We start from the raw sequence: 16,139 nt of genomic DNA on the forward strand, positions 1-16,139 counted from the left end.
TAGGGAGACAGATTGAGAACTGTATACACTTATCTGCACTGAAGTGGGCTTGACAGGATACCTCAGATACCCAAAAATGAGGATAAACTAGAAGGCAAAGTAAACCTTTTCACAGAAGGGAGAATGCCAGCCCAGACTTTACCACCTTCCTCTCAGCTTTTAGGTGAGTAGCTAAATTGAACCCAGACCTGTTTTGCACCCAGCAGAAAGAGGAAACAACTACTTGCATTTAAAAGTACTTGTTACCCTTGGCTCCTTTTCATCCTTAGTCACTACTTTTGGGGCTCCCTCTAAGCTTTCTATCCCAGCCTCTTTCTGTTGGTAGCAAGTGAAATATGAAGTTGAGAAAAGAGAGTTGCTAAATACAGTTTTGCCTTAACTTAGAAAATAGATGCAAAGTTAATTAAGTGAGATTTGCTGTTTTGCATGGTATCTTGCCAAAGAGTCATGGTCATTTCCGATTCTTGTGTATTGTCAGGAGAATCTTCTTGCAAATTACTTGTTTTTATACCTAACTCACACATGGTACTCGGTGTCTCAAATTGGTAAATTACTTTTATTTCCTGTAGGGATGATTTCATAGTTAAAATCTGAATCACCATTTTTGATAGAAACTTAAATGGCACGAGTGACCTTCAGTATTGGCTAATGTATGTTATCCAAATTATCTTTTCCTTATCCCTTTGCTTTAGGTTTTCCTTTACCAAAATTTTGATAAGAAAATGTATAGTTTTCCCCCACACACTCATGGGTGTACTTTGGGAGAATTCTCCAGCACCCTGTCCTTTGCCTGTGACTGTGCTTTTAGCATACTGCTATGTTACAGTTGCTATGTTACAGTGGAATACCTAGTGGTTCTTTTCTTCTCTAGTAAACTGAAACCTGAGGATAGAGGTGATATCTTTGTTATTTAGTATTTTTATAGATTTTATTTATTTATCTTTAGAGGGAAAGGAAAGGAGAGAGGGAGAGAAATACTAATGTATGGTTGCCTTTCATGTGTCCCCTGCTAGGAACTGGCCTGCATCCCAGGCATGTGCCCTGACTGGGAATCAAACGGCAGTCCTTTGGTTCTCAGGCCTGTGCTCAATCCACTGAGCTACACCAACCAGGGCATGTTATTTAGGGTTTTTTTTTTTTAATTTTATTTATTTTTAGAGAGGGAAAAATGGGGAGAAAGAGAGGGAGCGAGACATCAGCGTGCAAGAGAAACATCAATAGGTTGCCTCTGGCTTGCTCCCAACCAGGGACCTGGCCCTCACCCCAGGCGTGTGCCCTGACTGGGAATCCGGCTACAGCCTTTCAGTTTTCGGAAGGATGCCACCCACCGAGCCACACCAGTCATGACTTTCATTGAGTGTTGATTGGATCAGCACTCTCATCCATAGTGTGTAATAAATGTGTGCCTGTTAAACAAATGAACAAACTATTACTGAGGTCCAGTGGCCAGGAGCTAGTATAAATATAAAATCTGTATAAATTAAAAATATGAATAAAATAAGTTATACAATTTCTATCTTAGTTTTTCTGGTTATCAAAGTAGTTTGTAGTACATCATCACTGTTGCTCTTCAGAGAATAGAATTAACCTATGTTTTACATAGTAATTTTATTTATTGAGTCAGGGGCTACCTTCAAAGTTAGCAAGTACTTGTCATCATTTTACCTTCATGCTGAAAGATACTACGTTTCAGGGAATAATATTTTAACCAAGTGGCAACATAATATTATTTTGTTTGAGGGAGTCAGGAAAATTTAAGCAGATGTAGTATAATCTTAATCCAGGTCTTAATGAGTAGACATTAAGAACACACACACAAACACAGAGTAGGCGATATAGCCAATCCTGTACACAGGGAGAGAGGAAAAGAGAATAGTCTCAGTGGTCCTCAGTTAGGGTGAATTGGCCCATCGGTGGACATTTGGCATTATCTAGAAACATTTTCAGTTGTCACAAGTGGCAGGTGCTATTGGCATGTAGTAGGCAGAGGCCACAGATGCTTTTAAACATCCTACACTGTCCCAGACATCCTCCCACAGCCAAGATTTTTGTCCAGCCTAACATGTCACCAGTGCCAATGCTAAGAAACCCTGGTTAGATATATGCTCAGTGTGTTCTATAAAGTAGTTTAAAATACATTATCTTAATTGACCTCAGAACAGACTTATAAGTAAGGTTATCAGGTAAAATGATGCATTGTATAGCTATTTTACAGGTATACAGATAACTGGGGTCTCCTCAGACCTCACTTGAGGTCTGAGACACTCTGTTGAGTGTCTTTCCCGTAGTCACACAGACGAAATTCCAACCTAGATCTTTTGACTCCAAATGACACCCATTTTCTCCTTTTCAGTTTGAGTCAGAGAAGGAGTAGTTCTGCCTCATTCCTCCTCATGATTTGCACTAAACAAAGCTCTTCAGCCAGGATACCCTCTTTTATGACATTGGATCCTTATGGAGTAAAGAAACCTTAATTCTACACTTAATTTCAAGAGTAACAAGGTGTTCAAATGGAAATAGTATTCGGTAAAACATTTTATTAAATATTCTCACTGTCTTTCCCCCCATATGTCCAACATTAACCTAATCAGTTTCGCTTTCTTTTAATAAAAGACTGCAAGCACTGGAACTGAAACAGTTAGACATAAAAGCCAAATACTAACTTGTTCTTAAGTTGTACTTTATAGTTAAAAATACAAATATAAGCCATACTTTGAGAACATCGCTTATCTTGGACATACCATGGACATATATATCCATGTCCAATATCATGGATATATTTATTATAAAGGAGGATCATATTTATTCTCCTAATTTATTAATACCTTCCAGAATTTTTTTCTTTAAAGTCAGTTTCCCACAAGTTCTGTGTTATTACTAGATATTTATTTGATATATCTAAACTTGTAATACATTAGATCCCAGTTGTAAGCATTTAAAAAAATATAGCTATATTTTTTATTTTATCTATTATGGATAGGTATTGTAGTTTAAGTAATACTTCCTTTAGCCAAAGCGATATACTGAATCTATTTTAAACAAACTGATATTTTAAAGAAGATTTAAATAAGAGCATTCTTTTAAGCATTGTAAAAATTGTTATGTGTACTTACAGTGCACAGATATACTTCTTTGAAGTATTGGTTGCTCCTGGCATTTTTAAGTTTAAAAAAAATTTAAATGTACACTGTTGCTCAAAATAATTTTTAAATTTTTAGCTTTTGACATTATTACAGATGTCCCCCACTTTGCCCTCTTTGCCCACCTTCACCCAGCCCCCATCCCCCCTTCTCCTGGCCTTCATGCTATTGTCTATATCCATGAGTCAAAAGAATTTTTAAAAAAATACTTTATTATGATGACTGAACTGCCTAAACCTAGTCCTAGGTTAACAAATTCAAATCGTGTTTTTTGTTTGATCTTCAACACAGTTATGTACTATGCCATCATTCATGAGGAAGAGCAAACAACCTTAGACATTGGCTAACAACAATATTCATCAATTTAGTAGTGTCTTGAGTCAAGTAACAATGCACCTATAATACCTCAGGACTTTATGTGTGGATCAAACTACACAGTTCTGATACTTGTTCTACAATGGCCCTGGCTCTAAAAAGTATTAGTAAAGGAATGTGAAATTTGCGGCAGCCTAAATAATATGTTTATAATTACATGTTTGGCTTACTCTGAGGCAGTACTGTAATACTGCAGAGTAGAATGATATTCAGATTTCAGAAATCTTACATATTTACACACAAAGAGCACATTGTCCTACAATTTGTAATGTTCAAAGCTATGGATCTCAGAATTTTTAACATTTTAGTTAAGAGATGTCTCCAAGAAAAGGTAGTGTTGATTTTCACTTGCAATTTCTGGGAAGTTTGGAAAACTGAATAATCAGAGTAGCTAGCTAAGGTAAGGAAAACCCTGACCTTGCTTAAACAGGTAAGAAAAACCACAGGAGTGACTTAAGACCTAAGCCCACAGTCCCTGGAGGAACTCTGGTGTCTTTCACATACCAGCTCAGGAAACCGGGTATACTTAATACAGCAGCTTGTTGAAGAGATGGTCTCTGTTTTTGTGACATTATTGTGGAAACAACTGAATTGACCTGTAAGCTACTATTCCAACCACCCTTTCATTTTTAGGAGTGGGAGGTAGATTGGCCTAGGGCTATCGTGTATTCCTTTTGTTGCTCTTACTTAGAAAGGTTTTTTTTTTTAATATTACTTGTTTTCTGTCATAAGTCATGAAAAGTTCCAGAATTCATTACAGACAAATTGAGTTCTAAAGACATCGTTACAGGATTCAGATTTCTTGATCAGGCATCTTGCCCCTCTTTTCTGTTTCTTTTTCTCTTTATTACCACCACATGTAACATAGGTACGCACATATCAAGGAACTGTAAAAAAAAGTAAAACAAATGAGTTTCCAAATTAGTATTTAGTTGTAAAAAAATCAGAATCCAATTTACTAAGAACATACCCAGTAATTTTTCTTTTCAATAATAGGTGTTTGATTTTTTTACATTCATATTTCTAAATTATGACCTAAAACTTAATATTGGAGCAATAAGTATCTTGATTACAGCCCTGTTTTGCTTTGTCTGAACTGTATGCCAGATGGTTTCTGCCATGGTATGCTAATTAAGATGCATTGCTTAATATTGCTTGCTTTGGCTCATGTTGTAGCTTAAAATTTTTTCATTTTATGGCATTGTTAACTGTCAGCTCTTCTTTAGCCTACTTCCTTAGACGTTTTTACTTCCCTTTCCTCTTACCCCCACCTATATTTGAGTTTGTTTTTGTTGTTATTGCAGTGGTGATGTAATGATTTTTAGACACATGTACTAGGTGGTTCCCCAGATTCACAAAGGTTGCTTATCTGAAAAGAGAATTCCAGACACTTTTACAAGCCTGTCTCATGTAAGCTAATTTTAGAGTGATTGTGTTGAATGAAATGTGCCTAAAATTGCTGATTAGTCATAGTACTGAGGATCCTTTTTGTCCTCTGGAATTAGTGGTAGTTAAAAGTTTTCACAAAAATATACTAGTGTGAGTGAGTGAATAAATGTGCAGTTTGTTATGTTAGTTTGTAGTCAGAAGTTGGAACTTGGGATAAAATGAAATTTGTAATACATTTTTTAGTTACAGTTATACAAAATTCTAAAACAACTTAGAATAAGCTGATGATATTTTATATGTTCAAGGGTGGCTATAAATTTGACTTTTTGTATTTACTACACATATTATTGCATTGAACATTATTATTTTATTGTAAGGTCCTTTTAGTTTAGGTGCAGAATATAATGGATCACATGGATTAAGATGTAAATTATGTTCCTCATCAAGTTTAAAATAAGATACTTATGATTATAGATAAATTTTAAGAATGAGTTCTGCCTGCTAACAGGCTACAACTGTTAGAGTACATCTTTCTGGGCTGCCTACTAGTTGAGAAATTACATAACACAGCTTTCAGAATCAAAAGAATTTTGAGTATTTTGTCAGCTGTTATTCGTAATATTTTGGTGTTTCCTTTTAGACAGCTGATCTCTCATCTTCTGTGTGAACATCCCTATGCCCAAATAAAAGTGCTGAATGCAGCTATTGCTTAATTCATTCTCTTTTGCTGAAGACTTAAATTTGTAGAATTCTTTCATAAACCGATATTTAAATTATTATAGCATAGAAGTTTCTAAAGCCAAGGCATCCTTTCAGGCCCTGAAATGAACAAGGTACTGCTGTTGGTTAAAAGTCATGTCTTACAACCTGATAGCTGTCTTGCTGTAGAAGCCCTACGTAAGGCCCTTGAAATAGATGCCGTCATCAGTCCCATCCCCCAGGCATTCATCTATTTAAATACATGACAGAAGATGGTGGGAGAGAGTTCAGCAGCTATTTGTGCAATAGGAGTGGTTTTGTATTAGGGCATATTTCACTGCAGGCTGGCAGCTTTGGAGTTAAAATACTGCAGCCGTTTCTCTTCCTTTTTTTACATCTTTCTCTTTTTATTTTTTATAACAAATTTACTTTTTTCACAAACATTTTGTGTAGATTCAAGAAGCAACAAGTTCCAACTTCCTAATGTAGCAATTACATCCCTTATTGTCTGACTAGATTTCAGTATTTTACATTTTTTCATTTTCCAAAAGGCAACGGACAGCCAAGACGTAGATCCATCCAAGACTTGACTGTTACTGGAACAGAACCTGGTCAGGTAAGACTTGACACTTGAATTCTCAGTCTTTGAACAGTAGTAATGGGTAGTATTCAAGAATTAAGTTTAATACATATACTCTGCAAAACTATTCTATGAATTGACCTAAAATTGTGATACAGAAGTTCTTTTGGACATGTGATAGAGAAGTTCATTTGAACTTGAAGTTCTTAGGAGAAAAAAATCTAAATGTCATTATTAATTTAACTTGAAAGATTTAGGAAAGGTTGATTAATTCAGGAGTGTCCTCTGCATGTTACATGGTTTTTATGTATGCTTTAATAAGGAAATACTCAGTTTTGTAATGAAATGATTTGTCATTACCATTGTCCTCTATAGGGAATCACTAAATATTTCCCTAATAAGATGTCATTTCTCTGCAGTCACATAGGACACTGACGTACCCCGAGGACTCTTAACATCTTTAATTTGTCATATTCACTGGATTTATACTTTTATGAAAAATATTAACTAAGCAGATGGGTAAACTCTAGAATGGCTTCTGTCCCAGTGGTTAAGATTCTCATTCTTCATCTTTATATTTCTGGATGCTTGCTAAATGCCCCTTATCTCTCTGTTACTGCTTTTTTGTAGATGAGCCAGACTGTGCTACAATTAAGCCATAACTGACTACTTAGTACAGAGTTTTAACCCAAGTAAAGTTGCAGCTCAGACATTGTTTGCTCATCTCTTACTCAGATTGATAAACTTAACATATATAATACATATATGTCATATTCTTAAAATGAATGGGAACTATGAGGTGTTTGTTGATGTGTTTTCAGTTGTGCAGAAATAAGTAAATTTTGAATACAGTATGCATCTGAAATATTCATATAAAATTGTCCATATTTATATAAAATTATAGGATTATGTATTACAAATAGTATGTTCAATTTATGGTAAAATATATGAATACCGTTTATTCTAGAAAGATGTTTTATTATTTCATTTTTATAATACACTTTGAATTTTAGAGATTCTTTGTAGTTAATATATTTATTCCTCACAATGCCTATACACATTCATACACACAGATGTGCACATGCATAGATATATATACACATACACATTAATTTATTGTATATTTTATTATATTAAGTGACCCTAGATCTTGATTTTATTTATTATTAATAGCAGCTTTTTTCAGTTTATCTGCTTTCGTGAAACTTCAGAACTTTTGAATGAAGTTTTCCACTTTTCACCTCCTCAGGTACTTAAAGTATTAATCAGGGCACTTAGTAACATAGTTTAACGTATCCGGTATTTGCTTTGATTCTTTAAAGGCTTGATGACCTCAGCCTTGTTAACTCTTTATTGTTGCCATTGATATTCCTGTTATGAGAAACTCTAGCCAAGTGTTCTCCCATTGACTAGGAATGAGAAGCTTGCGCTAAGACAGTTTAGAAGCATCTGCTAGTACAAATGCTTTTCTCTGTACTCTAATAGGCATTGCTATAATTCGAGACTGACCTCACCATACAAAGCCTTACTTATTTCCTCACAAGTTCTGTGTTACTTGAGATTATGATCGTTAGCCTTGTTTACAATACCAAGTAGTAAAACACTGGAACTAAGGCAGACTGTTGTAGGACAGTCATTTGCATGAGTTGTCATGGATTACTCCAGAAGATTTGGCATGAGGGGGAGTGGGATATGGCAGTAAAACGTGTTCTAAAATAGGTGATATATAATCTATGTGTAGACAGTTTTTAAAATTACTCTTTCAAAATTACTTAAGTATTGGAAACTTAAAATGCCTAATATCCAGCTCAGGATGAGAATGGCACTGTGAAAACATTTTCCCCTGAAAGTGTTAATTGAGCATTCAGTAATTTATATTACTCATGAAAATATTATTATTTGAGAAGAAAAGTTTGCACAATATGCATGTTCAAAATTGAAGGCACAGTTCTTTTTAGAGGCTGGCTAAGCAGTGATGAAACACAGGCACGGGGCTGGTGGGTTCGTTCATCTGTTGCGGCCACGGAGGCTGATGAAACTATGAAGAAAATAAGGTGCCCACCTAGTACAGTCGTCAGAGGAAGAGAGAGAGCTTACTGATAAAGCTTTAACTTTCTGTCTCGCAGGGGAAAGTAAACTGTCCAGCGGGTATATTTTTTGGCTCTTGGTTCAAGACTAATCTTGTAATAAAATCACTTAGACTTTCCATCTATAAACTAAAATCAGATTAGTTTTTATACTATCATTTCTGTTGAGAGGCATAGTGAACCAAGCAAGCTTCTTTATTAAAAATAGTTATGTAAGTTTTTTTGTAAACTCAGAATACACAAATCACTTTTAAATTAATTCAGGTATTTATTCAGGAAGATTATTAAGCACACATAATGGCTCTGACCTCCTAGATGCTTTGAAAAGATGCTGAGAAAAAGCAGCTCAATGTTCACAAACTGATTGGACACTGAGGCCTCACTGTTACTGGAACATAAACAGTTTCTCAGAGCACCAGTAGGCAAAGTTATGTTGAGACCATGATAAGATGAGATGAAACAAGACCATTTTGTGATGTTGTCCAAGCACAGACAAAAACAAGGTCCCTGTGTCACCCACACAATGCCACACATTGCCACACATTGTGTTCTCCCAGCTGATTGAGTGACTGCTGCTGCTTTTCTGCTTGTAGTTTTATCCTCACTCTGGTCCGTTCTTCCTGTAGAGTTGCTCCTGCTTTCTGGCCCCATCTACAGTGAACCCCTCCTTCTCTGGAGCCTGCCTAAATCACAAAACAAAATCTCAAATCCTGTAATAAGCTCTTTCTAAAACCCTCTTAGGGAGACACCCCACAGTGCCCCATGGTGAGTTTTTTGGTTCACTGCAACAAAAATTGAAACCAACTTGTCTTTCTTACTGTAGGTATGTTCCTGGTGGCCTTTGGCTAGGGGACACAGACTACCAAGAACACCCAGTCCCCAAGGAGCACATTTGGGTAGATCTTATCCCCACAGCACTTTTTAATAACAGGTGCTGTTTCTTTATTATGTACCAACTTTGTGCCAGTCAGGCCTTTAACATATATTATTTGATCTTCATCCTGTAAATTTGTATTATTTATTTTCCTCATTTTGTGGATTAAGAAACTGGAGGTTAGAGAAGCTTACCTAAGTCTCATTGTCAGTAATTGCTATCACCCAAGTTTGGGATCCAGATCTGATACCAAAGCACCCAAGCTCTACACTTTTATCATTCCAGTGTGCATATAAAACTGAATGTAACAGATGCTAAAGTAACCCTAGAACCCTTTCATTTCAAGTGTTTTGGCTTCTCGTAGTCTTCATCATCATCAATTAAGTAGTTTTGCAGTGATGATGAATTTCTGCTGCATCATATTGTTGAGTAAGGCTAACCCACCTTGATAATAAATGTCTACAGATGACTGCACAAATTTATGTTTTATACAGTTGGATTAACCTTTCTGTGGTTCACTAAAATTATACATTCTCTTGTATACCTGCTGGGAATGTAACCAGTACAGGTCTATTTATGAGATTTCTCCTTGAGGGGACTAAAGTCAGTAAAAATCACAACTGGAAGGTGATGCAATTATGATTGTTTAGAAAGGTAGACATACTAAATTTTAGTATGAAGTTTAGAATCTACTTTTACTAGCCAGATATGTGACTAAGCTTCAGTAACCTTATCTCCCAGTGGGGACCATAATGCCCACACCTCAGGGTTATAGCATATAAAAGTAGCAGACACACAGGAGACACTTAATATAAGTTGTATGCCTGTCTCCGCATAGTCTGCCTTCCAAGGCTCTTACCGCTCTCCTTGCTCTCTCTATCGTGTATTACAATCTAGAAGTGAAACAACAACAAAAAGAAACACTTGGAAAGAAGTAAAATCTATTGGCATTCTATTCTTTCTGTATTAGAAGAGAAGTTTCTATCAGGAGTTATGGAAAATATTTACCTTAAAGTCCTCTTATCACATATCCATAGATGTATTACCATACATTGTTTCATTTAAGAGATGTAATTTAGTATACTACTACTACTTGTCCATCCTCAATCTGTACCTTTAGTGTAAATAATTTTGTTGAAACTAAATCAGAAACTTACATAATAGTTGTAAATAATTTCAGGGTCGTAGGAATTTTGTATTTTTCTGTTAGAGAGTTTAAAGGCTACATAAGAATAATAAAATTCTAAAATTGTCTCATAATAAACTATAAGTGAAGCCAGAATTAAATTGAGCCCTACCTTCAGGATATAAAAAATGTTTTCAGTACACGCTGTCCTGTGCAGATTTCATTGGATTATCTGTGGCTGTCAGTGGCGGAAGTACACTTGTAAATGCACATTACCAACCCATACCCATTTCTTTGTAGTATTTGTTATGCAGATGTTACTTTGGCCAGAATATTATATAAATCAACATTTAATCTGTTTTGTGCTTGTATAAATTTAGCAACTAAGATTTCTGAGGGTTTTAAATAGCTTTAAAATGTCAGTCTGAACAGTAGTACTGGCCATAAATTCTTGCCTCATGAAAATATTTTCCCAGTCTTTCAGGTGAGACATAAAAAGAAGCAAAGCTTTATTTTTGTCTGTAAAATAACACCCAATTTCTTTTTATAAATGATAGAGATAAAGTTCTGGTCAATGTCCAATTCTCATTCGTGTCTACGATGGTAAATTTGCCCCTGCAGTTTAAATTTGGCTTCATATTCTTTTGCTGCCTTAAATTGCTATGTGGCATTTCTCTGTTCTCGTAACCACTTTCATACCCAATCCCTCTGGTAAGTCAAGTTTTATATATCTCTTAAACTTTGCAGTTTAGTAAGCATAGAATAAAGTAATTGTAAATGTCTTAAAGGAAGGAGCCCCCCTAAGTAGGTTAATAGTTTGAGAGTGTTTATGGCCATCAGACTTTTACCGTTGTTTTAAAAAAAATAGCTACTATAAAATAAGACATCTTCCATAGCAAATTTTAAGCTGTAACATAAATTGAACCCACAAACTAGTTTTTTTTTAATTTTCAGATATTACCTGTTCCTCTTATTTATACCATTTATTTTTCAGGTATTAAAAATATATAATTATGGTTGTATTTTTAATATTTTTTTAGTTTTTTTCTATAAATATATACATACTATGTTATTCATTGAGATATTATGAATATATGAGATATTCCTCAAATTATGAAGTCATTTTGTGTATTTAAATTTAGCTCATTCAACCTTTCTTGTAGCTTTAAGGAAAGACCAGTTTTAAAACTTGACCTAAAAATATTACTCTTATTTTTTAGTTTTATAGCAATAGCAAATCTCTAGCAGAAAAAATAACTATGCACTTTGGGTGCTAAGAGTTTCTTGAAAAATAGAAGGTGAAAAGAAATAAGTAGCAAAGATTTCTCTTGAGAAACATATGAACTTAAATACTGTAATTCATAGTAGGTCCAAATAGAATTATTTGTTTTAATATGACAAATGTTCAGTGGCCTTTTTAATATACAAAATCTATTCTTTTATATTTAAACCTGATTATTACTTGTATCTAATTTAATATCTTATAACTGATATGAGTCTCACATGTTACAAACACTTATATTTATTTATTTTTCCCCTTAAAATGTTAAAGTGAAACTATTAACATAAAATTAGATTGACTGTGAAAACTTCCTCTACTAGCACTTTGAAGAAAAATTATTCTTGTTTTACAATAGAATTTAAAACTGTGGTCAAATCAGTGTACTCTTTTTAAATCACAAGACTTGTTTTCAGTAAAAGAGGTTAAAAGGACTCAGTAAGAATAATATCTGTACTTGTTTTACCAAGGGTAACAGCAGCATTCTAAAAATAAGAAATGTGTTTCCTGACTGGTTCTCTTCGGTGTGTGTTGTTATTCTTCTTACACATTGTATAAAAGGTTAATAAGCCTAAGCAGCACCAGTCTTATTTCTGAGTGCCAACAAGTTATATTATATTTTATTCAATGAGTATTGATTATGTGGTTATTGTATGGTCAGTCATTTCCTAAATCCCGGGAAGTATAATACAAAAGTACATATGAAATTATCACAAACTTTGAAAGTAGTATAAAGCATTTCTGGTTCAAATTGAAGTTTATGTAGGAACAGACTGTAAATATAGCCAAAACTGAAGGAGAAAAGTCTTTGTTACAGGGTTTAGTCATTTTGTGTGTTTTATATAAGAATTTTAGTTATTAGATTATGTGTGCCATGAAATGAAAAAGCTTGAAAATCGCCAGACTAAGTCATGTGAATTTGCTGCATTTGACTGTTTTGACCTATAAAAGTGGCAGTTATATATAGTTCAGCTTCATACATGCTCTTTGCACTGTACCATATAGTCCTTGAATGACTCTAGGTCAAGATTAAAACCAGGGAGGGAAAAGGCATAAGGAACTGTCAGAGGAGAGATGTTCTGTATAGGTAAGGTAAACCTGTGGGTGGAAGTTCAGGAATGCCAGGGTGAGAATTTCAGAACTGACCCAATAACAACCAGTAAACATTTTGTGCGCTGCGCACTGCTATAGACACTCCTCATCCTTGAACTTGGAATTAAATATTTTTCTCTTAAGTGCTTCTTGAGTCACATGCCACAACTTTTAGTGTGATTAGAGTTTAAATTCAATTCAAATATTTTAAATTTTCTTTTTCTTTGACCAGTGAGTTATTTAGAAGTGTCTTTAAATGTTTAAACATAGGAGTTTTTGAAAGATTAATTGTGAATCAATACAAAAAGATTAGTTTATATGACAATAGATTTTTTTTTAGATCTATTTTATAGCTTAGTACATGATCAGTTATGAATGTTCCATGGGTGCTTCAAAAATACATATTCTCGTTTTTCAGACATAGGGTTCATGGAGTTTAGGTTATGCTATGTGCATATTTTGTTTTTTGGTTTGATTTTATATATCATTTACAGAGAATTAAAATATTTTACTATGATTGATCATAAATGTTTCTCTTACATATTTATTGCTTTATCTGTTTGGAAGTTATGTATAGGTACAGCCTATATTGTTATAAACACAGCATATAAGTTTTGAATTATACTATAAATTGAATCATTTATATCTCTTTCCCTAGTAATTTTTTTGCTCTAAAATATATTTCTCTGATACTAATACAGCTATATAACTTTATTTGGGATAGTTTTTGCCTGGTTATCTTTTTCCATCCTTTAGCTTTCTGTTTTCTCTATCTCTATGAATCATATATGTCTCTTATAAATAGCATTTAATTCAGCCTGGCTACCTGATTTTTTTAAAAAAATATCTTAACTGAAGAGTATAATGCACTTATATTGATTATGACTGCTGACAAATTTGTTCTCTCTTATTTGTCTTTTTTCTCCTTTATTACCTTCCTTTGAATTCAATAGATATATTTCTCATTCCATTCCTTTTTTATCTAACTTGGGAGTTAGATATATTACTACTTATAGTAATTACCTGGGAAATTTTAACACTCATGCCCAACCTAAAGTTGGTATTTTTTACCCTAATTCTAATTGATATGAAGATTTTGAAATTTACATTCCTCTTGCTGATGCTCTTGTTATTCAGATTTCAGTACCATCTTATTTATTTGTTTGGTAATTCTATAAATTAGTCATTGTGTTCATTGTTTAATATTTTCAGTATATGGATCCATACTTGTGTTTACCAGTAATCCTGATTTCACTTAGCCATTCTATTAGGGAAGAATTTTTCTTCTCCCTAAAAAACATGTTATAGAAACCCTTACAGTAACAATCTATGAATGATAGACTCAGCTTTTGCTCATCTGAGAATGTTATTCTGACCTCATTCTCACATTTTTGTTGGCTAAATAATTCTAGTTCTCAGTTATTCTGTTTTATCAATTTGAAGATAATTTTACTTTCTTCTCTCTGGCTTCCCTTGTTACTATTGAGAATTTTTCTGGTCATTTATAGGTAATCTATATTTTCTTATGGCTGCTCTTTACACGCTTCTTTTTGTTGTTGTTTTGAATTTGATTATAATTTGCCCCACGATTAACTCAGTATTGTGTGTTTTCTCGTAATTTTTCTGCTGAGGATTTGTTGTGGTTGGGATTTGTTATATCTTCCATCAGTTCTAGAAATTGCAGATTCACAGTGGATACATTTTCACCCCTCCACCCACAGCCACTTCCAAGACAGACAAATTTACATATTATCTTCTTTTGTAGGACAGGGTTTTGTTCCTGCTTCCTTCTTTCCCTGAGAGCGAAGCCTTTCTTGGGTTTTAGGTTTAAGCACGAATGAGGTTCTGCATCCTGATTCAACGTCCTATAAAGGCCCAAGACGTCACACCTGTTCCTCTGAGTGCAGCAGACAGTCCAGACAAAAGCTTTGACCATTAGTGTTCAGTGTGTGTGTGTGTGTGTGTGTGTGTGTGTGTGTATGTATGTGCAGTCTCCTTAGAGGATTTATTTGGGTTTTTTGTTTTGTTTTTGCAAGAGTATTTCAGGACTTCTGAAAGAATGCTGTTCTGTCCTTTGCCTTATGATGGAAATTTTTTCTTTTCATTAAAAAGAAAAAAACTGTCATTTTCTACAGGTGAGCAGTAGGTCATCCAGTCCTAGCATCAGAATGATCACTACTACCTCAGGACCAACCTCAGAAAAGCCACCTCGAAGCCATCCATGGACCCCTGATGATTCCACAGGTGAGCAGTCTGTTTCCCCACCACCATCGTGAAGTTGACTTTGCCATGTTTGTTATCATTTAGTCCTGTCATTGCTGTAACTCTACAAAGGCAGGCATGGTACAGTAGTTTAGATTTTCATATTAATAAAATCAAATATTTAGCAACAAACTTAAAAATGTCTTTTTCAAGTACTCACACAGAGACCAATACCTACCATCTGCAGAGTGGTAACAATAATTATCGTCATATCACTCTTTTGTTTTAAAGATAATAAGATATCAGGTACTTTAGTGAGAAAAAATTTTCTGACTGTGACCTTTTAAATAATAAGGAAACTTCATTTCAGTTATATAAATAGTCTGTTAAATAGACCTTTAAAAGTGTGTTAAGAGTTATTAAAGCTCCCTAACATGAGTAACTGGTCAAAATACTAGCCTTGATATCTAATCTGGAGTAGTTTCATTATATGCAAGCAGGAAACTCTGCCATAGGAGAATTAACTTTTCCTTAGCATTAAAAGAATGCCTTGATAAATACTTGGCAGTAAACTCCTATAAAAATTATTTATATGGTATGATGTCAGAGAAAAAACAACCATCTCTTAGACCTTGGAAAGTAAAACCATTTGGGATTTTATGTAAGATCAACTATGTTAAAAAAATCAACTGTGTTATTAATAGTGGTAATTAAATTGAAATTAAAAAATCATATTACTGTGTTTACAAACTAAAATACTGCTTATAAGTATTTATAGATATTTGGCATGGTTTAGTCAAATTTATAATTTAATTTAAAAAATTAACTGGGTGGCTTTTCTCTGTGTCATGTTAAGACGGAACTATGTTTAGCCAGGGGTGTGTACTCTGTAGTTTTAGTAAGTTTAAATTTAGTGGTAGCAGAAGCTCTTCCAAGCTTCACCCCTAGCACAGCACAGCCTAGGATCGCTCAGAACATTTACCACCGCTTAGCACATGTGCAAAGTTCCCCACGATGCACTTGTCCTCAGAGGCAGACAGGGGGATGCTCTTGACAGATTTGATCATCCACAGTCAGGTCAGGTAATACCAGCTGTTTTTGGTTCCTAAACCCTCCAGTGAAGAAGTACTCTCCCTGGCGCTATAGTGTTTGCTTAAACCTGGTTCTCAGCATGGTGGGCCTCCTGACTTCAGTCTGGACTAATCCAGACATGCCAGTCAACCTGTGACAGATTGTGAGTTCATCTGTCAGAACTCTCCGATGCACATTTCATTTCAATGCTGTGTTTCTGCTCCA

At 34.5% G+C, this 16,139-nt stretch overlaps 1 protein-coding gene across 4 annotated transcripts in view; it reads left to right on the top strand.

Moving 5' to 3' along the window:
- The window catches only part of MAP3K7 (mitogen-activated protein kinase kinase kinase 7), a 58,926-nt gene that overhangs the window by 36,094 nt on the left and 6,693 nt on the right, over nt 1-16,139 (top strand). For all 4 annotated transcript variants that reach the window (XM_053664807.1, XM_053664805.1, XM_053664806.1 and 1 more), the window contains 2 exons: nt 6,155-6,219; nt 14,777-14,885. In XM_053664807.1, coding sequence (XP_053520782.1) covers nt 6,155-6,219; nt 14,777-14,885 — 174 coding nt within the window. The remainder of the gene's footprint in view (nt 1-6,154; nt 6,220-14,776; nt 14,886-16,139) is intronic.

Source organism: Artibeus jamaicensis, unplaced genomic scaffold (assembly GCF_021234435.1).
Source record: "Artibeus jamaicensis isolate MK-2021 breed Jamaican fruit bat unplaced genomic scaffold, CSHL_Jam_final contig_387, whole genome shotgun sequence".
NCBI classification, from domain to species: Eukaryota; Metazoa; Chordata; class Mammalia; order Chiroptera; family Phyllostomidae; genus Artibeus; species Artibeus jamaicensis.